This window comes from Battus philenor, unplaced genomic scaffold, assembly GCF_028537555.1.
Source record: "Battus philenor isolate CCGP_79_NKW_IND1 unplaced genomic scaffold, ilBatPhil1.0.hap1 SCAF_3, whole genome shotgun sequence".
Taxonomy (NCBI): domain Eukaryota; kingdom Metazoa; phylum Arthropoda; class Insecta; order Lepidoptera; family Papilionidae; genus Battus; species Battus philenor.
In genome coordinates, this window is record NW_027181693.1 from 16,085,588 (window position 1) to 16,110,449 (window position 24,862).

General features: G+C 34.5%; 1 protein-coding gene across 1 annotated transcript in view; it reads left to right on the plus strand.

Moving 5' to 3' along the window:
* The window catches only part of LOC137926515 (proton-coupled zinc antiporter SLC30A2-like), a 47,808-nt gene extending 25,173 nt beyond the window's left edge, over window positions 1-22,635 (plus strand). The window contains exons 2-10 of the mRNA XM_068770133.1: window positions 10,077-10,240; window positions 13,122-13,226; window positions 14,872-14,992; window positions 15,808-15,987; window positions 17,938-18,031; window positions 19,045-19,206; window positions 19,976-20,107; window positions 21,310-21,418; window positions 22,118-22,635. Coding sequence (XP_068626234.1) covers window positions 10,077-10,240; window positions 13,122-13,226; window positions 14,872-14,992; window positions 15,808-15,987; window positions 17,938-18,031; window positions 19,045-19,206; window positions 19,976-20,107; window positions 21,310-21,418; window positions 22,118-22,263 — 1,213 coding nt within the window. The 3' untranslated portion in view covers window positions 22,264-22,635. The remainder of the gene's footprint in view (window positions 1-10,076; window positions 10,241-13,121; window positions 13,227-14,871; window positions 14,993-15,807; window positions 15,988-17,937; window positions 18,032-19,044; window positions 19,207-19,975; window positions 20,108-21,309; window positions 21,419-22,117) is intronic.
* The last annotated feature ends 2,227 nt before the right edge of the window (window positions 22,636-24,862 follow it).

Sequence of the window (24,862 nt, forward strand, 5' to 3'; positions counted from 1 at the left end):
ACAACGGGAAGGTGCTTAAATTTCAATTTGTAATTTTGACCCAAATAAACAAATTCCGTACGGGTCGAACTAAATAAAACCGTTTAAAAACAGAATGCTGGTGTGTAATTGTTGATTGGGTGTAAATACAAACTTTAAATGATAATTTTTTTTAATTGCATTGTAATTGTGAGTCATTCCATGTAAGTAAATTAAATTGATAAAAAAACAGAAAAAAATAAAGGCTGAATTATCGTTTTCCCTTATCGTTTCGTCATAAACCGGTTGAGGCCTATGTCCAGCTGTGGACTATGGCTAAGATGATGTAATTAGTATAAAAGATGATGTAAGCGATAACTTTGTCATCTCTATTTGGTCTGCATTCAAAAGCACAGATAAAACAAGATAAAACTCGATGTAATTAAGTGGCACTTTACACCCGTCACCCCGGCGTCTGGGCGGTCAATCGTTTGGTTACAAGCGACGGTAACAGTGAATAGCTACGTACTAGACGCAACATAAGCCAAATGTAGTGAGTATATTATTCTAATATATAAAATTCTCGTGTCACGGTGTTCGAACTTGAACTCCTCCGAAACGGCTTGACCGATTTTTACCAAATTTTACATGCGTATTCAGTATGTCTGAGAATCGGCTACTATCTATTTTCCATACCCCTAAGTGATAAGGGTGGTCCACCCCTAAATTTTATTTTTTAGACAATTTTTTTGGTTTTTATTTTATTATGATACAGCATACAAAAATACATACAAACCTAAATTTTCACCTCTCTACGATCAACCCTTATCTTACATTTGTAAATTAAAAACTTTAATTTTTTTGCAAAACAACGTTTGCGGGATCAGCTAGTTATATATATATACAAAAGAAGTCGAACGAACGGTGTCATTGTTTCCAATTATAACTTAGATGTCTTCAATATAAAGTGAATAGGTATCTTTTAGGCAAGCATGTTCATAGATTTTGTCATGATTTAACATCAGGCGAGACAGAGGTCAAATGCTTCGCCTGTAGAAGATAAAAAAAAAAGTTCGACATTGAGGCAGAGATATGTTTATACAGGTTGATTGTGTTTAAGGGATGTATATCTAGCTTATTTACTGCCAATTAATGTATGTTAAACCATTTCTAAAAATCAATGATAGGCCAATAACAGATAAAGGGTAATTAATTTTTAAATATATTTTTATTTTATTTTAACACATTACTGTAACTTGAGAAAGACTTCAAACTTCATGTCTATATTAGTTTCTTAATAGTTTGTACAAGTACAGAAGCTTATATTATAAGGGGAACCGGAAAGTAATGTCGTTTCTGCCGATATATTTTACAGAAAAACGGATTTATTTTTACCGCTCCGATATTGATTTTATATACTAGATGGCAAAAGGTTGTTGATAACGAAGGTGAAAATATTGTTTATTATAAATATGAAATTCGTTAAAATGTAGTCGTGTGAATTTAACACTTAATATTTGCACATTACAGTTCGCTATGAAGTTCGCATGCTTGACAGTATAGAGTTTGCGAATTTGTTTTAATATTTTAACAGCTGCTATATTTATCGATTACAATATTCATTTCACATTTAATAAATAAAGTGATCGTCATTTTGAAATATATTTTATGAATTTATTTGCCAACACTGGAGGCTGCGTGGAATCGGAGATGTTCTCCTCTACTGTTTCACAAAGATCTGAAAGGACCTGAGACCTGGACGCTGTGGGTTCTGGATCGTCATAAAATTTACGTTCTGGAGATGTGTTGAAGACGGATGCTCAGAATCCAGTGGGTGGCACTACGAACCAATGTTTCGTTCTTCAAAGAACTTAACATCAAAGAGAGGTTATTGTTATTATAAATATGAATCTTCAAGTCCTTTGGACATGTCACCCCTAATGAGGATTCAATGGAACGTTTGGTGATGGAAGGCAAGCGATCTCGTTGATGCTCTTCAACGTGATGGAAGGACATCATCAAAACACTAATAAGTCTGTAAATGAATGCTCTCACTCCGTCAAACACTGAGCAACATGGCGACGTATAGGAAGAGCAGTGTAGGCACCAGAGCCGACCAGGGAATGATCACGACCACTGTGACAAGAGAGTCGTGGTCGCATTCAAGGTCGTCTAAGAAACATATGAGCCACTTCGAATCGGTCTTTTGAATAAACACCAATACCTCACTTTGCGTCGTGGTTATGTTCCAAAAAAACACGAAGCAAATTGAAACGCCCCAAAGCGAATTAGGATTTTCTATAGCAAACCATGTAAAGATCGAAGATAGGTTCCAGGGTCACGAAAATACTAAATTTTAAAAGGAAAATTGAACAAAGTAAACATTTAAAAACAAAAATGATATAACTCCTCTACCAATAAATAAATTGGAATAATGTTTATCTTTTTTGTAACCAGAAACAACACGTAAAAATTGATACAAATTTATTATTCTCTTTTAAAAAGAGCACAACACACTACGTAATTGAAACTGAATTCGTAAAATTAGCAAAACAAAGTGAAAATAAAACTGTATTAAAATTGCGTTGATTATTAGTTAGAAAAGGAATCCCCGAGTTTTGATGGCATGGCGCAATTAGAAACAGAAGTGTTGCCATCTTATAGAAAAAAAAAGAAAATTAAAAAAAAATGAAGACTCGAAACCAAAACAACGCAACCTCGAAAATCTAACGATGCACAGTGAAAATTAGTACTAATTAAGCAGCGACGCAACTTCAAAGAAAATGCAAAACGAAACGACGCATAGCGAGGTATTGGTGTATATGACGATAAGGCCTATCCTATACCCAGCAGTATTCATCCTATAGATTAATGTACGAAGTATCACGGAGCAAATAATTTTAAATTATTTTTTAAAGTATACGACACGTGTTAACTGAAGAACGCATGTATCCAAACAATTCACTTGAAATATTTTAAGTGACGTAACATAAATAATTCAGTATAAAAACAAAGTGATTTAAAAATACGAAAGCACTTTGCTCAACCACTCGACCGTTAAGTGCGGACTCGAGTACACTTAATGCGATCGATTAAAACTGAAACAAAGAAATTGAAGTCCGTAGTGTAAAAACTAAATATGAATACGATAAAGTGTAATAATAGATTGGTTTGAAGTTTGAACAGTGTTATCTAATTTATTTGTGAGGGTAATCCTCGAAGAATTATATCACCCAAATAGATTATTTGAATATAGAACACATTCAAACATTTTTGGACTACCATTAAAAGTAAATGGCTTATTATTCAATAAACTAATATTTAAATGACAATTGTTGCTAGGCAGTGATGTCGCTTGATTATTTTGATTTCATTTAGGATATACGAGTATCTAATAGAGTGTATGTGTATAAACGTGTATTGTTAAACTTAAAACATGTGTTGTTGTGGAGTTTCTTCCTGCTCCTTCTACACAACCATAACACCTTGCGGAGCAGTCAAATAAAACAGATTTAAAAAGAAATGATGATCAATAAGAGTTTTATTAAAAGTTCCAATGTTAAATAAATCAATTTTATGTTTTAAATATATATATATCTTTGATTAACATGAAACGTAAAAGGTTATAGAATAAAAATAGATTGTTTTTTCCACATAGCATTATATGATTAGCGTTAAATATATCGATTTTTATACTCTCGTCTCTAATACCGATATTGTAGAGTTTATATATCTTGTAATGGGATTGTAAAATGTTTTTACAAATCTCTAAAAAGATCTTAGGTTTGCTTACACTAGTTAGTGTTGTAGTGTAATTGTTGGTAACAGGAAAAGTTTTGCGAGGTCATGTCGAAAAGTTATTTTTTTTTATTTTGAAAGGGAAATCTGAATGTTCAATGTTCTTTATTTCCTGCCCACTAAAACCTTCTGGATGGTCGACTTCTGCGCTTTATTGGGTACTCCGGTGTCGCCATAAAAACATCTATAGTTGCTTCGTGCTGTGTTATGGATAGACTGTTTCGGGGTATGCTTTATTCACGCTACCACTGAAACCTTTGTGGTGGTGAAATGAAATAAACGGATGCGATTGGGAAAATCCTAATTTATTGTTGAACCACTATACAAAGGTTGCCGCCGTGGACAGGACGTAGTGGGACTGTCCGCTATACCCTCGTGGTGCTATCATGATGGTTCGATACCACGTCAACCGGCCTGAGACGAAAGCTAGTAGGTGTTTAGTGCCCCCACCATTAACATTCGTGATACCAAAAGCCATGTTTATGGAATGAGAACACCATTCTCCGTAGAGCCGTTATGATGCGTATCTCTGCGCTCCGATCACAGAAGGCTTTAGCTTTTGATGCCGATGTACCCAGCGAAGGTCCTCTCTGATCTCAGCACCAGGATCAACCACTCCGAACGAAGGCATGTAACAACTCTCTCTTAAGATGTCCCGTTGAGATCGAACTTTTAAAACGTTGTACAACCTGTTTAAAAATATTTCCAAGACGGGGATCTCGGGTGTAGCATTTAATAATAAATAAAGAAGAGATACAATTGTAATTTTCACACTTTGACCAGAGCGTGTTGCCGGTGATGACATATGGGTTCTAGACGTGGTTGCTTACGTTTGACCTTCAAGATGGCTCTAGTTGATGGAGAGGGCTATGCTCAGAGTTACGCAGCGAGGTCTAATCAGAAATGAGAACTGCAGACGTAACAAAATTACCGATGTAGCTCGAAGAATTTGCTTTTCTAAAGTGGCAGTAGGAGCATCTAGGTTTTTTTGGGCCCCGTTATTGGGGACCTCTGCTTCCACCCCTATCTGGTTTGGGACAGGGTTGTTTATTATCTTTTCTAATTTTTCAGTCTTTTATTTTTATTCTCAGCTGTCATTCTTCACATAGTCGATCATTCCATTCTTTCATATCACAGTTCGATCTATCTTTCTCTTTCTGGTTGCCATTCATTCATCGCCTAGGACCTAGGTTATAGAATGGCAACGTGGCGGTTGAAGTGGCGTGAGAAGGCTATCCTCTAGATGGACTGTTAGTATAATTAACGTCGTTCGGAAGTCGCTGAGTCGAAGACCAGATATCGTAGAGTACTTTAGTGGAGGCAGGCTGATGTGAGGAATAATTTTTAATTTGTTTTTCCTGGATGTAAAGAGTCAGTAAATAAGGCATCTTTTAAAATTAGAATAAAAAAAAACGTTTCAACGAACTCTCAAGCCTCGATTACCGTATTTAGTTCTTATAGAAGTTTATAAACTTTTTTGATGTCAATGACCTCTGTGTAAGCGGTAATTTATGGTAATATGTTGCATTGAATCTTAGCGACTAGATTATTTTAAACGCTCCGAGCATTGTGTGTGCCTTCTAACGGAATCCTTGGCATGAATCACGGTGGTATTAAAAAAAAAACAGTCGTTCCAAATATGACACGGAGAATGTACTCTGACAACTTTTTTTTTTATTCTATCTTAAGTTTCACTTGCGAACTGCCAGTAAAAAAATGTTTTTTTTTACTATTCGGGCAATAGGCAATGTGTATATGAAGCCTTATAGGTGGCAGAGGTCGATTAAAAAAGATTAAACTACGGTTGTGTAAATTAAATTGTAAAAACATAGCGTGTTTCAATTTCAACAGGTGAATTATACAGGGTGTTTAACAGGTGTCAAAGTTTTAAAGGTGTGAATTTATAGCATATTTGTGTGCAAAAAGTTTTATAGCTTTTCCACCAATTTCCAATCACCCTATATAAAGTAATCACTTTAAAATATGTGTAACTTCTGCCAGTACAAAGCTTGCAGGGATAGATAGTAACCAATTATTAATTTTAACACTAAATATACCATTACGGGTCAAATGACCCATTTTGATATTTTGCATTGAAAATTTAAACTATATAATGAGCTATGGATCAAAAATTTTTATTATTTGCGTTTGTAAAAGGAATGATCAACGTACCATTTTGTTTAATTATAAAAAAATAATTGTATTTCCTTCCTAACTACCATATTTCATACGTTCTAGTAGGACCCAATAATTATATAGTTAGTGTTAATATGATAATATGTAGTAATCCGAAATTTGAAAACGCATTTTCTTACAATATTATCATTACGTTATATATTATTTCGGAAACAATTGATTTTGGATACGATATTCCATATATTAATTGACAGAAAATGAGGTATACATTTACACCTATAAATAATCATCCTGTATAGATATTACAATTTAAACTATGTAAGTAACTCTTATTAGTACATATTGATATAAGGTAATTCACACTTTGTGCATTAAGTATAGAATTGCCATGACTTACAATTTAACAGAGGTTGGGTTAGGTTAGGTTAGGTTAGGCCAAACCGCCTGCCAAGCGTGGCAATTGGTATATCCCACCATAGATATCTTTGGGGATACCTATGCCTTGCAGCGTGTATTAATGGTCTAAAACAATCGAAATACCACTTGAAAGAGCACTAAATATATTTTTGTTTAGTTCTCAATTGAACCAATTTCATTTCACCATTATTGTTCCGCGTATTAAGTGTAAGTACAGTGATTTAGTTGTTTAGTCAATTACGAGTACTTGAAAGCAAACTAAGCTAAGGGTTGTCATTATGTTTATTTATAGAAAGGTTCCCTTTCCACTCAAGGCTGTTTTTGTTTTTATTCCACCAGCTCCATGCTAAAATTACGTTTTTTAACTTTTAGTGTTTTTTATGAATTTCGTAAAAAAAAAACGATTTTTTTTTTATTTAATAAACTTTATTTTATGAGTAATTACATGATACTATATTATAATTCATAATTTTAATCTTTATAATCCCTTTTGGTATGGTATTTTTCGAAACAAATCCCAGGATGAAGCGAAGGTTTTGTCTCACATGTTTTGCAAAAATAGCATGTTTCTTTTTTAATTTACCACAAAAAGAAGTATTATACCATGTCTAGTATCACTCGACAGTGAAGCTTGTGGAACAAAATCAGTGTCGAGTGACACTCGACATTGGAGTGGAAAGGTTTAAGTTAATTTAATAGCCTTTTCAAAATATGCTTCATTGGTAAGTACGCAGTTGTTCAAGGAGTCATATTGTTTTGTATCAATTTTCACTGCTACCCAAATGGCATTTGCAGTTATCGCGGAGATGAGATGGCAGTTGTGAAGGGTCCCGAGGAGCCTCGGCTCAAGCCACTTCGTATTACTTTTTTGTCGGATCCGTGAACGATACATAGAGTGATATTTCAACACCCCCACGAGGGGATCTCTTCTTGGGCGGTCACTCGTCGATAACACCCGCTTAGCTCTGCATTCGGAGGACTCCGGGTCGACTCCGAATGCCGGTTGAGCGTAAAAATGAATAAGGAAAACATCGCCTCTATGATAAATGCGTATGCGACGAACAATGCGAATCACACAACTACCACCGCTAAATCACTCAACACGTGTTTCACCCCCCCCCCCCACGGGGCATCTTCAGGAGTTATGTTACACTGATTAGTGCCAAATACAAAGTCATGACTTTGTAGCACGACTACGACTGCATGTGCGGAAGATGTCCTTTTCTTACTTAGGATGGACTTCCGCAAAATAACGCCTGATTCCATCTAACGCCTCTATGTTAGAAGATGCCAAAAGTAGGGAATCGTTTCTCAGGTTTTTGTAAAGTAATAATTAAACATGTTACCAAAATAAATAAGTAAAACAGTGTTATATAGTAAGTAAAGAACTGTTAATAAAAATGTGAAATAATGTAAACAAAATTGTAAAATACGGAAATGAGAAAGCGATGTATTAATGAGAATTAGAACGGAAGAGAAAGATTGAATGAATTGTGGAAAGAAAGAATGGAACGATAAATTATGTGAAGATAGTATAGAATGAAAATAAAAAGGACAGTGAAAAAAAAATTGTTAAGACGATTAACGACCCTGTCCTTCCTAAAGATAGGGGAACGAGAATAAAAAAAATACCCGCTCAGCATTCCGATACAACCGAACTCGGCTAGTACTGTAATTGTAGAAATAGATCAAATTTCAATTTCATCTAATTTCTTGATTAATGATTAAAGTCAACGTTAATCGCGGTTTAAAAGTTACGAAACAGATTAAAAAAATCTTGCATTGTTATTTTATATTCTGTTTTACATGTTTATCTTTCCCGCCTTTACATATCAGTGGTGACAACCTTACGAAAATACAGAAATCATGGAAGCGTTTCATCGGACGATCAATTTCGCACAATGCGATCTCTTCCGCGTACAGCATCGCGTGCGTGATTTAATTTAAACTGCGCAAATACAGCATTGTAACTGAAATAAGAACATTGCAATGTCATTTTCAAATTTCGAACAAATTGTTTTTAAAAATCGTGTAAGGATTTATGGAAGTTGATACTTTTTAAAAAGGAACATATGTAATGTAATTCGGATTTTTTTATTTTACGCACCCAATGATATGTCAGAATACAATAAAGTTTGTTTACGCATTTTGAATTCAAGTTATCTAGTTGTAATTTTTTTATTAGAAGTTCCAACATTACGAAAATAATCGAACAAAATGACTGAAGGAAGAAAGTGATAGCTCAGCGGTAGTGTACTGAGTCTTAGTAGCTAGTTTGATTCCTGGAGTACAATATATAATTCACACTTATAGAATCATTTATTTTCATAAACAAGTTTATTGATGATGATCGGCGTCCTCTACGTGAAATAATATCACACGGCAATAGTCACACGCCAACTCGTCTGCCAAGCGTATTTATGGCATATCCCCTCATAGATATCTGGTGAAGGCATATGCCTTGCAGTGGGTGTCTATTTAAATAAATACATTTAAAAAACTTTTAAATTAAACGGTTTTTTGATACCCATATTATGGTGGTTGTGGAAAAATATGTACCTAGTCCGCCATATTGGAACGGCGTCCATCTTGAATTTTAAATTTTGACATAATCATCGTGTTTTACTAATGTAGCCCTTTCATTTGATACCCATATTGATGGGGTTAAGGAAAAATACGTAATCCGCCATTTTGTATCGGCGGCCATCTTTGATTTATAATGTTATTGATTTTATTATATTGTATTGTCATCTAAATTAAATGTGTGAACCAAATTTCAGATCAATCTGACAACGGGAAGGTGCTTAAATTTCTATTTCTAATTTTGACCCAAATAAATAAACAAACAAATTCCGTACGGGTCGAACTAAATAAAACCGTTTAAAAAAGTTTATGCTTAGATTTACTAATGTACTAGCTGATCCAACACAATCTTGTCTTAGCTATGGAAATTCAATTCGTAATTTAAATATAAAAAAAAAATTGTTATGTAAAAACAAATTACTTTTTGATAATCGACATTTATATTTAAATGCGCGAATGTTGATGCTTCTCCAAGGACCCAAGTGATTTATAATCGAGCAATTATAAATATGGGTTTTTCATGATTGATGGTACAAACATTTGACTGATATGGATTTATTTATCGACTTCTTTTTGATAGTACTGTAAGATGTAGCATAAAAACTTTAGCTTTTTATGTTTATACTGTCCATACTTTTTTTTTCTTTTTAGTGACCCCCGCTATTGGGGGCCTCTCGTACCCCCTATCTTTTGTGGGACAGGGACTTTTTGGGCAAATTTATTTAATTTTTCACAGAATTTTTATTATTTTCTTTCTCTTATTTCATACTTCACATTGTCTTTCGGTCTATTCTTTCATTCCACAATTCTACTGTCTTTCCCTTTTGCTCTGTATCACCTTTCATTCATTTCTCATTTATTTTTACATTTTATTGTTATTTTATATCACATTTTTATTACTTAGATACTATAATTATTTAATATCACAATATTATATATTATTTTGCCTTATTTTGTCTTTATTATCTATTTATTTGAAATATCTACTTTTTATTTCTTTCTATAGCATTATTTATAATTTTTTTACAGAGGGTGATGAATGAATTTTTGGTCTCTTTTTCGCTTATCAGGGAGGCTATTGACTCGTCCCTGATTTTTACGCCAGACTGTCCATACCTTGTACTAATACATTTACAGTTTTTTATTAATTTCCTACAATATCAAATTATCATTTCTTTCAACAGTTACAAGGATGGAAAGGCGACATACGGCACAGACAGCCCTGCTAGAGGAAGGCGCGTCATCTTCTGTGTGCATGGCAACCCATCCACCGGCTGCTGCGCCGTCATAGAGACCAGCGATCCGGACCATGGCGACCAGCACAACGGCAGCATCACAGAAGTAGAAAGTCAGTATAATTAGTTCTACTAAATGTTTGACAGCAGAATCTTTTGATGAGTTGACCCGGCACATTGTACTAAATCTCAAGGCATTTAACGGTCTGTAGCGCTTGGGCAGCGACTTGAAATAAAATAATGTACCAACTAATATATAATTGAGTATTCCAAATTGTATTGTTAATATATATATAAATTTTAGCTGCATTTACCCATAAGAGTAAATTGTGTAAGAAAAATTGTAAAAAATTATAAAACGCTGTCGTGCCTCGCAGCTGGGAGAAGAAAAATCCGTATCAAACAGCGGCAACCCTCTGTCAACTGTCTGCGTTTAGTTTAAGCGAAAAACAAGTATTGTAAAAAATAAACAGTAGCGATACAAATTAGAATTAATAAAAAAAAAAACTAACTGTTTGACTCTGTTTGGCACTAATCGGTGTAACAATACTCCTGAGGATGCCCCGTGGAGTGAAACACGTGTTGAGTGAATTAACAGTGGTAGTTGTGTAAATCGCATTGTTTGCCGCACGTGCATTTATCAGCGGACTGTCGAGTGGTGCACTTAATCGCACGACTACTGCTACATTGCGGAAGTAGCTATATATTAGTCCTTTTCTCACTTAGAATGGACTTCCGCAAAGTAACGCCTGAACCTATTAGATATAATTAGTTCTGTTACCAACTAGTTTAAATCATTTTAATTTGTCGTCCTTTACATATTGTATTAACATATCTATAGTTACATTATAGATGTCATATGTATTTGTTGTTGTTCAAAATTAGTAAATTGTCTATTTTAGGGGAGGCATATAATTAGGCACCCAGAGAACAATGAAGTTAGTGTTTGGTTCTCGGTGTAAAAGTTTTAAACGGGTGAATGTACAGCTGACAACGTATATCTTACCCAAAAATAATGGTTTTAGAAATAATGAATAACTTCATGATGATATAGTAAGACGTGGCAGCTTCGTGCCTCTCAAAAAAGCTCAAGGTCATTCAGAGAACAATGGAAAGGGTTATGTTCAGAGCTTCGCTTATGAATCGAATCATGAGTTTATTTATTTAGGTACACCAGCAAAAAAGTAGGACATGATAATTTATTATATACAACACTGTAGAGAGAAAGATCAGACTGTATCAAATGAAAAAAGATTGAAGAGAGAAATGATCGCACGTAAGAGAAAACATCTGATGTACGTCTTATACACCAAAAGATCGTTTAAAAGTGTTTACTCCGGTAAAATGAGATCCAAATAAAAACTTGTCACCGAATTGCTATTGTCTGAAATGGCAGTTCATCTCCATTCCACCATCTACTAGGTGGACTAATGAAACAATAAAGATCATGGGAAGTGGCTGGATGAGAACAGTGTAAGACTGGTCATTACCGTGATCTCTAGTGGAAGTCGATGCCTTGCAGTGGGCTAGTATAGGGAACGATATCTTCTAATATATAAAATTCTCGTGTCACGGTGTTCGAACTTGAACTCCTCCGAAACGGCTTGACCGATTTTTACCAAATTTTACATGAGTATTCAGTATGTCTGAAAATCGGCTACTATCTATTTTCCATACCCCTAAGTGATAAGGGTGGTCCACCCCTAAATTTTGTTTTTAATTTTTTAGACAATTTTTTTGGTTTTTATTTTATTATGATACAGCATACAAAAATACATACAAACCTTAATTTTCACCCCTCTACGATCAACCCTTACCTTACATTTGTTAATTAAAAACTTTAATTTTTTTGCAAAACAACGTTTGCGGGATCAGCTAGTATACCTATACCTATTTGATCATGAGAAGTTCGAACAGGAGATCCCACCATTGGTACACGTCAAAGTGTACGTTTTTAAACGGTTTTATTTAGTTCGACCCGTACGGAATTTGTTTATTTGGGTCAAAATTAGAAATTGAAATTTAAGCACCTTCCCGTTGTCAGATTGATCTGAAATTTGGTACACACATTTAATTTAGATGACAATACAATATAATAAAATCAATAACATTATAAATCTAAGATGGCCGCCGATACAAAATGGCGGATTACGTATTTTTCCTTAACCCCCTCAATATCGGTATCAAATGAAAGGGCTACACTAGTAAAACACGATGATTATGTCAAAAAACCGTTTAACTTAAAAGTTTTTTTAAATGTATTTATTAACATTACCATTGTCAGTTACAACATTTATCGTGTTTATTAAATTTATCGGTGCATACATCGTATCGTGGTTATAATGACGCCTCACGAATGTCAGGGCTGTGCAAATGCTAAAGCATCTGCCTTTCACATTCTAGCTATTGTTCCGTTGGTTCAATTATATATACAATAATATTATGTATAAATCTATCGTTTTCATATAATAATAGTGTCTTCATTTTTATAAATACCTAATAATAACTTACCTAATAAATAATAATAATTTTTAGACATATATATATATATATATATATATATATATATATTTAAAAGGTAATATATATATATATATATATATATATATATTTAAAAGGTAATATATATATATATATATATATATATATATATATATATATTACCTTGCGGAAGTCCACCCTAAGTAAGAAAAGGACCAATATTTAGCCACTTCCGCACATGCAGTGGTAGTCGTGCAACAAAGTGCACCGCCCGCCAGCCCGCTGATAAATGCGTATGCGGCTAACAATGCGTATTACACAATCGCAACCGTTAAATCACTTATACTTCCTGTTACTTACCACTGCATGTGCGGATGTGGCAAAATATTGGTCCTTTTCTTATTCAGTGCACACAGCACAACGTTTGAAGAGTTGTCGCTCTCAAAAGCAATATCTTACGGGATGTTAATTTAAGTCCAGTGTTTTGAAATACAAAATTATCTTTATTTACAGAACACTGTCATCGATCGAGGAACGAGGACATCGACAAACGCGCGAGGAGAAAACTCATCATTGCCAGCATACTCTGCGTCATATTTATGATAGGAGAGATCATTGGTAATTAAACACTTCATTTTGTATCTTACTTATTTTTTAGTATTTTATTCATCACGTTTCTTCCACCTTTCTTCACAACATCTTCCAAATCTATATATTTGATTTTATTCTGTTCATATATCGCTTTCTGTCCGTCGCCACGTTTCTAACTAAATTATCGTTATCAAGGGCTACCAAAGATATCTTTTGGGTAGACATACCATAACCGCCACAGTTGTCAGGCGTGGGCACGCAGGTTACCGATCTTCTAGAAACTTGTTTATGAGCAGTGGTTATCATGTATAATTAACCCTTAACTTGGCAGATTTTTTTTAATATTACGTTAATATTCATACCACTTGACTTTTAAGACCCAAGGATGCCAACAGAAAAAACTGAACAAGCGTTCGAAAATTAAAAAATTGCCTAAACATTCACATACAAATAATTAATTTGCGTTCAAAATTGATGCCACTATTTTTTTTTAATTCTGATGTATCTCTACAGATACATTATCAAGAAAAGGGTTATTGCAAGTGTGAATCGAACCCGCGATTATCGATCGCAAATATCATTCATCTACCACTTGGCCTACCAGTGCTATGTAGAATGTATACGTCGTAAAGCAATGGAAATTGTTGATATCATCCCATCCGCATGACGTCCACTGGACATAGATCTTCTCATACATTTCTTATAAGACCTATTGGTAGCGATCTATAGCGTCTTTCTCCGGCCCGTCACATTGTGGATCACGCACACTGTTGGTTTTTATTCGCAATTCTGAAGTTAAAAACGATATTCGGACAATTAATATAGCGCTCTTTCAATCGCACTTTTGTTAGCAAATGAAAGGGACAGAACATTGTGTTTGGATTTACCAATCTATATATAAGAATGGTTGTAAGTGTAAAAACTAACAGCTTCACTGTCAGTGTCTTCAATATAGTCAGTCTGAAGCCAACTTCATTTTTGTTGTGTATTTGGTTAAAAAGGATTCAAATCTTATATATTAAGTACCATTTGCATGTATAAGATAATTAAAATAAAAAAATAAGAAATTATTAATATCACGCGCCGGAGTGAGACCGGCACTGCGAAAGGAATTCTCATTACCAGTGTCGTCTCTCAATTTTTGGCGCATGGCGGACCCTTTCTCGTACACCTATTGCAGCCAAAATAAAAAAAAATACAATAATTCGACAACGAAGTTTGAACCTTCAAGCGCAGTGCAGACATGTCTGAATGTTTCTTCGCTAGATGCCAGCGCCGAAGTGACTCATAAAAGTTGGTTGGACGACCGTCCCCTCACCGTTCGGCAGCTGAGTTGTTAAATGGATGAATTTTGTTAATTTAATCTGTTGTAATGGTAATACATAAGTAAAAAAATATATTTGTAGCTGCCACTTGAACCTTCAAGTTCTGCCCGTCTCCAAAATGATCGCCTTGTTAACATCTCACGAACTTTGAAGACTAAAGTGCAACAAGACGTAAATTTATGTTTCGCGCGACTGTGGTATCTCTGATGGTAAATATAAATGGTTTTTCGTACGGAAGAGCCATACAGTTTAAATCACAGTCTTTTATTTCTATTATGATGGGGATCTCTCTACACCTATTGTCCAGGACTCCTAAATATTTTAAAAATCGAATCACTTATTTCCAGGTGGATACATCTCCAACAGTCTAGCGATAGCAACAGACGCAGCGCATCTGCTCACAGACTTTGCCAGCTTCATGATCTCCCTGTTCTCGCTTTGGGTGGCCAGCCGACCAGCGACTAGACGGTGAGGAATCTACTAAAACAAATCACATTACAATTTGTTGCCATGACTTGCCAGTGATTTGCTTTTCATACCTGCGAGAGATCGTCTGAAAAGAAAATGTCCTTGTTCAATTAATTTTACACACTATTACATCTCCCCTATATATACAATGTATAATCAATACACATATAATATTCAGTAGATGTAAAACACCTACTGAGGTATATATGACTCCTTTCATACATAGTTATTTGCACAATGTATATTTGAAAGCAAACGACTCGAACAAAATTGTGCATAGTACTATACTCAGACCTCTTTTCCAGGTTTAAATGCACTTCATACACATGAAGTAACATACACATGTATGATGTAACATATACATGTGTGAAGCATTATAAACATGTATGAAGTATTTTACACATGTATGAAGTATCATACACATGTATGAAGTATCATACACATGTATGAAGTAACATATACATGTATGAAGTATTATAAACATGTATCAAGTATCATACACATGTATGAAGTATCATGCACATGTATAGAGTATCATACACATATATGAAGTATACACATGGATGAAGTACCAGACATATGTATCAACATTCGCACATGCTTGCAGACACACATATACATATATAGAACAGAATTATAGTTCTTACAACTATGATTAACTTTACTGAAAGCTATTTTCTTACAATATATGTCTAAATTTTTGAAATCCTCATGCCAATAATATAATACACTATTTAATATTATATATATACATACCCCAACATATATATTTTTTCCTGTCCTAAAAATATAAGATTCATTTGATTGTTTAACAGGATGCCGTTCGGATGGTACCGTGCGGAGGTGATCGGTGCTCTGACGTCGGTGCTGCTGATCTGGGTGGTGACGGGCGTGCTGGTGTACATGGCCGTGCAGCGTGTCATCACCAATACATTTGAGATCGACGCCACCGTCATGCTTATCACCTCCGCCATCGGAGTTGCCGTCAATCTAGTGTGAGTGTCAAATGTCAAATCGTAACAGATTTAAATAGTTTTGAGAGGCCAATGAACGTTGTTCGAAGAATTGCACATCTGAAGTGCAACCGTTGGCTGTTAGAGCCGAGGAGGTGGTAGCCAAATTAATGATCCTTAAAACCACTTAAAATAATGTTGCCATAAATAAATCCAAAATAGCAGAATTAAATGCACAATAACAATTGAACAGTAATAAATTTAACAAGTTCTTTAAAAAGAAACTTGTGATCAAAAAAATTATTTTGCAAAGGATTTTTGAATGGAGCTTGGGTATCAATTGTTTTACAACTGTATTAACACAATGTACTCGTATAGCATGTAGCATATTGCATATAGCGTAAAGCTTATAGCATACAAGGTAGAGCATACAGCATGTAGTATATAGCTTATAGCATTAGCGTGTAGTATATAGCATATAGCCTATTATAGCATACGGGGTATAGCATACACCGTGTAGTATATAGCGTATAGCATACAGCGTGTAGTATATAGCATATAGCCTATAGCATACAGGGTATAGCATACAGCGTGTAGGATATAGCGTAAAGCATATAGAATACAAGGTCCAGCATACAGCGTGTTGCATATAGCGTAAAGCACACAGGGTAGAGCATACAGCATGTAGTATATAGCGGATAGGATTAACGTGTAGTATATAGTCTATAGCATACAGGGTATAGCATACACCGTGTAGTATATAGCGTATAGCATACAGCGTGTTGTATATAGCATATAGCCTATAGCATACAGGGTATAGCATACAGCGTGTAGTATATAGCGTATAGCATACAGGGTAGAGCATACAGCATGTAGTATATAGCGTATAGCACATAGCGCAAAGCATATGGCCTATAGCATACAGGGTATAGCATACACCGTGTAGTATAGCGTATAGCATAAAGCGTGTAGTATATAGCATATAGCCTATAGCATACAGGGTATAGCATACACCGTGTAGTATATAGCGTATAGCATACAGCGTGTTGTATATAGCATATAGCCTATAGCATACAGGGTATAGCGTACAGCGTGTTGTATATAGCATATAGCCTATAGCATACAGGGTATAGCATACAGCGTGTAGTATATAGCGTATAGCATACAGGGTAGAGCATACAGCATGTAGTATATAGCGTATAGCACATAGTGCAAAGCATATGGCCTATAGCATACAGGGTATAGCATACACCGTGTAGTATAGCGTATAGCATAAAGCGTGTAGTATATAGCATATAGCCTATAGCATACAGGGTATAGCATACACCGTGTAGTATATAGCGTATAGCATACAGCGTGTTGTATATAGCATATAGCCTATAGCATACAGGGTATAGCGTACAGCGTGTAGTATATAGCGTATAGCATACAGGGTAGAGCATACAGCATGTAGTATATAGCGTATAGCACATAGCGCAAAGCATATGGCCTATAGCATACAGGGTATAGCATACACCGTGTAGTATATAGCGTATAGCATAAAGCGTGTAGTATATAGCGTATAGTATAAAGCGTGTAGTATATAGCATATAGCATATCACATACAACATGTTATTTATGAACTGGCTGTAGAATGCGGCTCGAATGTAAGAATGTTTCTGTACGTACTAGCACACTTTGTAAGTCCACGAACATGCCTATTTAAAATACGAATGTGGTGAAAAATGTCCACGTCCAGGCCACACAGCACGAAGGTCAGCAGGTCTCACATACAATCCTTTTAAAAGTGACTGAAGAGAAAATAATAAGTTCAGTTTGTTGTGGGTTCTTTGCAGATCATGGCGCAGATGCCATTATGGAGAAGTTCAATTTGATTCTAATTTTAAATTTGAGTCATGATTCTTCTCACGATATCTACAATTGGACACTGTAAAGGATTTCATGTAATATAAATGATTACAATGAATAAACCTGATATGTCAATTTTTACAGGATGGGTCTCACTCTTCACCAGCATGGTCACAGCCACGGCGGCGGTGGGCACGGCCACTCTCACGGTGGGAACAATCCAGTCCTCAACAACAGAGTGAGGAGATATTTATTCTTATTGTAATTTATTGACCACTATCGATCTCAACGTGGGACAATGCGAATCACACAACTGCCCCCTAGCCGTTAGTGCCAAACACAGAGTCAAAGACTCTCGTGCAACATAACTACTTAAGATGCCCCGTGGAGGGGTGAAACACGTGTTGAGTGATTTAACGGTGGCAATTTCGCATTGTTTGCCGCATACGCATTTATCAGCGGGCTGGCGGGTGGTGCACTTTGTTGCACGATAAATAATGCATGTGCGGAAGTGGCTAAATATTGGTCTTTTTCTTTACTCAGTTTGTACAGTCTGAAGCTATTGACCAGTCACATCTCAACAGAAAAAAAAAATAGATTTTGTGATCGAAAAATTTGCAGCTAAATTACGCATCATTTTTCTCGTAATGATTATACTAAACTAGAAGGATGTTACACATACATAAATTACACACACACATGTGTGTATTTATATATATATATATATATATATATATATATATACATGCACATATATATATATATATATATATGTATATTTATATATATATTCCGCAAAAAGGTCTCGACCTTTCTTTTTGAATGTATCACGATTTGCTGAATATCTAATGCCGAGTGGGATTTCATTCCAAAGCGCAAAGTAGACGCTTTACACAGGAAACGGTCACGAATGTAACTCGAAGGATCGTCTGAAGTGGCAGTAAGCAGAGTACATCGTGTAATCGATTGCCGTTAGGTCCAGAAGGTTCTCGAAAGTTCTCATGACCCGATACACGCGGAGTAGCTCCCTCCCCCCTATTCATGCACCCATGACATAGTTAGGATCGCAGGAAGTCGCTGCTGCGAAAAGCGCATCTAGTCATCAAGACGATCTTTTGGGGAAGATTTAAGCTTTGTAGTATTAGCCGTTGCATTATAGATATGCCTTCAACTGGTCACTGTGAAATAGACTTTCTTAGTAGGAATAACTCTGTAATTCAACATGTGAGTGTTATCGAGTTCATATTACAGGAGCGGGCCACGGATTCGGACGCGGAGAGTTCATCTTCCCACGCTGCGCATGCGCATTCACATGCAGAGAACATCAACGTACGCGCCGCCTTCATACACGTGCTGGGTGACTTCTTGCAGAGTTTCGGAGTGTTGGTGGCCGCTCTCGTCATATACTTTAAGGTACTATTTTTCATGATAGACACCTATCAAAAATTTTGCAGGTTCTAGTGGATCTCCACCAGCTATGTTTCTACCATATTCTTCAAAATACAACTACCAAATAACGTTTCAGTTCTTCATGATCAAAAGCAGATAATTATTTTTGACCCCTCGCTTACGAATTAAGGACCATTTTAAGTAGACCCCCGTCAAGTCTCTAGTGGACCCCTGGAGGTCCACCGGGAGCACTATAGATCTAGTTACGTAACATACTACTGTGATCAAAAGGTATGGTGAAATTGTTATTTAAAACTCTCCTGCTTCAGGAAGGCAGGTAATTGTTTTTTCCTAGGTTGATAGTGCTGCCTATATATCACATTTACCATTTTGAAAGATGTTTTGTGTCAAACACGTCAAGTATTTATTGGTCGATGTCATGCTGCATTGGTTTTCCACTACCTTTTTTGCCAAAAACTCGACTCATACCGTTCCGCGACCACCGTATTCCCCTGTTTTGGCTCCGTGCTACTTCCGGCTATTCAGCAAACTCAAAAGACCAATGCGTGGACGCCGTCGAAGGTTTTGTAGGCTATAGTGGAAAAAGACTATTCCGACCGCTTCGAGGGCTGAAATAAGCGTTGGCTATAGTGCGTGTTATCAGACATGGATTAAAAAGGTAATGAAATTGATTTGGAAGAATAAATAAACAATTTAAATTTTATAAACTTCACCTTACATTTTGATCAAAGATATGTTATATAAAAATTAACGCGTGTATATTTTGTTTTAGCCGGAGTGGAACCTCGTGGACCCTATCTGCACGTTCCTGTTCTCTGTCTTGGTTCTGATCACCACTTTCAACATCATCAAGGACACGCTGCTAGTGCTTATGGAGGGATCGCCAAGGGGCGTCGACTTCCAGGTATAGTATACAGCTGTAAACCAATATTCTAGAATTTTCTAAGCGATCGGTCTAGAAATTATTAAAATAGCTACCCTGGATCTTGGCTACTGGTTGGCATATCCTCGATTCTCGTAGAATCTTTTATAGCGACCACTTTTGTAAGTTATAATGCTAGAAGATTCCAATTTAATTAAAAAAAATGAAATTCAGATAGCATTGAGCTGCCTTATACTGGCAACCTGTTTTTTACAATCACCTTCATTTTTGAAGACGTCTTGTTCCGTCTGCCATGTGTGGGGACTTTACAATTCGTCTATTTTCTACTTTCCTGACGACAATTGGTTCATACATGTATATATATATATATATATATATATATATATGTACACGCGACGGTGGGTCTAAATGATACCTCAGCATTCATCCATCTCTTTCATACAGCCGTCGTTCGGAAATCATCTAACACTCCGTTTACCAATTATGACATTACTACATTTAGTACAACTTTTTTGTCCTTCGCATATATATATTTATATATATATATTTATATATATATATATATATATATATATATATATATATATATATATATATATATATATATTGTGTGTGTATATGTTTATCTGTGTATATCTTTTTATATTTTTATTCAATAACAACTATACTTAAACTAGCCTTTTTATAAGATTTTAAAATTTTCTTTTATTTTAATCAAGCTTTTTACTTGATTCTAGAAGACCTAAGTTTGTTTCTATCAATGGTCTCCTTCACCACTTCCTTACAGAACCTAAGAAATGTAATGCTTCATCGTCGTCCAAGAGGGAGATGTCGCTATCTCTCTCTTGGATTTCAAACGTACATTGACCCGTAAAGAGCTGTCAACAAACTCAGGGTTTTTTTTTACATGTTGTCTAATTTAGATTTGTAAAATTATTATGAGGTTGTAAATATTCATTGCATCTATTTTTTCTGGTGGCGTCCTTGCCTGGATATAGGCCTCTCTTATAGATTTCTATTAAAACTGCTTATCTGGCAATTTGTTTGGACAGAGATTTATTGAGCGATTTGGAAGCGTAGTTTGGACTAAGTGAAAGTATACTCTGTGTTAAAGTAGGGTGACCATCTGATTTGTGAATAAAGGACTCCTTGCGAACCAGTGGTGTTTCACTTCGAGTCAGAACCCACAGTACGTAACAATAAACTTAATATTTTCATTTCAGGAAGTCGCCAATACTTTCCTGTCACTGCCGGGCGTGGTCCGCATTCACAACCTTCGTATGTGGGCGCTTTCTCTCGACAAGACCGCGCTCTCAGCCCATCTCGCCATACGTAAGCATATATATACAATCAACACAATTATTCTTTTCAGCCGATGGGCGCCCACAGCAAGGAACATATCCTAAAACAGAGTTCCCCAAACTTTTTTATGTCGTAGACCCCTTGCCATGTTTTTCCGTGTTGGTTAGACCCCCTACGTACCTGATATTGATTTCCTGGAAATTTCTAACTGTAGTGAAGTTTAGTATTAAAAACTTAAAGTAAAAACACATGTTAATTTATACATTTATTAATTGAATTTAAATTAAAACTACTCCAATAAAATTTTGTATCTGTTATGTAAAATATACGTAACATTAAATAAACTATAAATAAAATAACATAAGCAATAAGTCAATATTTTTTACTTCATAGGTACTTTTATAAATAATGCAAATGTTTTGATATTTAGTATGATGTAAGTAAATAGGTACTATCAGTGTAGCCATTGGGATCACTATCGTGGACCCCCATTTTCATTTCATGGACCCCCAAATTTCTTTTCGCTAACGTAGACCCCTTGCAGGTTGTCACAGACCCCTAGGGGTTGATATAGACCACTTTGAGAATCACTGCCCTAAAAGATAGCGACGATGACCGCTCGAAGAAAACTAATTTTTTTTTAGTGTTCACTTTGAAAATATCCATGATTTATTAGTAAAACAATTAATTCTTATATGAATTTAAGATGATGAACTGTACACTATACAGGTAGCGGTATTAGTCCTCAAAAGGTGCTAGAGCAAGCCACGAGGCTGGTGCATGAAAAGTTCAACTTCTTCGAGATGACGCTTCAAATCGAAGAGTTCAGCGATGGAATGGAACAGTGCAGTCAATGCAAGATGCCCCAAGCGTAAATGTAAGTCAATGTATTAAAAAGTCCAAATAATATTAAGTATATACAATTTCCACGAAGCGGATATTTACACTGAATATTCAAGCAGTTTAATGTTTACATACTGCCTCTAAGAGTCCTAATTCAAATTATACAATCATAAATATTACATTAGAGCTGTTTACATACAGACTAAAAGTATTTACATATCGCCTCGGAGAATTTTAATTCAAATCATTAATTTACAAATAACTAAATAGTTGTTTACATAACACTTATGCGAGTCCTAATTTAATTAAATAAATATTAAATATTCTTATATAGCAATAAGGCAGTTGGTATATACAGAAGTTGTATGTAATCCTACTGACATTTTTAATTAAATTGCCAACCTGCCTGCAAAATCTAGCTGTTATGGCATATCCCGCTATAGATAATTTTGGGAGAAGCACATGCTTTGCAGGAAACGACGAAACTATATTTAAAGACTCGAGTTGTTAATTTCAATGTAATTATAATTTTAAATAAGTAACAGTACATTCTCCCATAATCATATTATATACATATGTCATGTAAACATAATAGAAAATCATTGTATACAAAAAATATTTGAAATAATCCAACACGCAATCTTGTGAAATTTGGATATATTATTTTAATTATAAGACACTTGAATTTGTGACATAAGTCATATGTAAACATAATTGTTTACAAATCACCTCTGACTGATAGAGGCTAATTCGAGAAATGTGTCAAAGAAGAGTCAATTTGTTCCCTTATTATTAGGATTTACATCTTATATTGAAAACCGAATTTATTGTTTACAATATATATGCTTGATTATTGTACTATATATATGTATTGTATGTTTACGATACTATATCGTAAGGGTCGGCAAACTTTTAGACGCACAAAGTATTTTAAATTAGTTACAAAAATAATTAAGAACTATATATACACCTTAATAAGTGTAATGTAAACAGTTTTGAAATTACACGTACTTTTCAAGTAAATGCGAAGACATTGTTTTAAATAAATAAAATCATTGTATAATATGCATATGATATAAATTTTATTGACTTTGTCGTTAAATATTAAACATATTTATTAATGGCAAGCGTAAGAATGTCTTAATAACACAATAAACATAATTGCGATCGCAGGTCGCGGATTCAATTCCCGGGATCTTTACATAATTTACACTTTGCGCATTCATTATATAAGATTGTCACTGCACAAACATGTTTATAAAGGATTGGCAGCAGCGTCCTCCGTGTGCCATACCACCACACTGCGTTCAAAAACCTGCCTGCTAAGCTTTATGGTATATTCCGTCATAGATATATTTGAGGAAGGCCTATGCCCGGCAGTGAATGTCTATTGTGACGAATTTAATTTGTTTTTTTCGTGTATTTGGATCTTAGACAAGTTTGGCCGAACACTGATGAAGTATGAATAAACATATATACATATACATACGTATATACATATGCATATACCTATATAGAAAATAAAATAAACATATATACAATATATTTAAGACCTTTTCATAATGTCTACAAAAACAGGGATATATATCATTACAGGGACACTATATTATTTAAAAATACATTCCAAAGTAAATTCAATATAGAAAATTATACACAATTTCACATATAATATTAATACATTGTTCTAAGTGTATGTTTAACTTTACAATATTTACATACATTTTACCATCAACATATTTGTGTGTAAATAAAATATATAATAATTGTGTATAGTCTCTTAAGACCCGTATCTATTTTTGTAACAAATGTATATTTTATTTATATATATCATGTAAATTTGTAAACATTTTATAGACGTTCATCTTAACTGATATATTGTCTTTTTAAATATTTTTTTTAAATTCATGATAAATATTTACATTATTAAAATATAACGGTGCTAAACGCAATATAAATACGAACAAATGTTTACATGATCATTAAAATGTTTACATTGTATATGATGTACAGGTGTTTATATATGGAACATAAAAAGTATTTTAATGTATAATTAAATAATTATTACCAGTTATTTCAGTAAGGCTATGATATATTAAAAATGTTTACGACATATATGTTTATAAATTTATCAATAAAAACTGAAATAACCTCGATGTTAAATTATTATTTTTATGAGTTGATTGTAAACATCAATATTTGGATTGCTACAACGTGCTTTAAAAGTGTAGTTCCTAGAATACAATATTTAAGTGTTTAAAATTTCTTTAATTATAATTATTGTAAATACACAAATGTATACAGTGTATTATATACAGTGTATAAGTGTATGTGTGATTAATTTAACATAATCATCCGTTCATTTTAAATTATGATTGTTTTTAAGTGATGAAAAATAATGTTTTTCCTTTAGATTAAGATGTGAAGAGTGTTCTGAATTAAATCAAAGATTAATGGAAAGTTTTTTTTTTAATTTAGCAGAATGTGACTACAATCCCATAACCAATACAATCGTTTCTAATTAGAAAGTCAATTCCATAGTGACCAGATATAGGCATACTTTCTAATGATGATTAATTTTTAATGGAAATAGTGACGACCAACATCATGATTACTTTATATTACGTGACACTG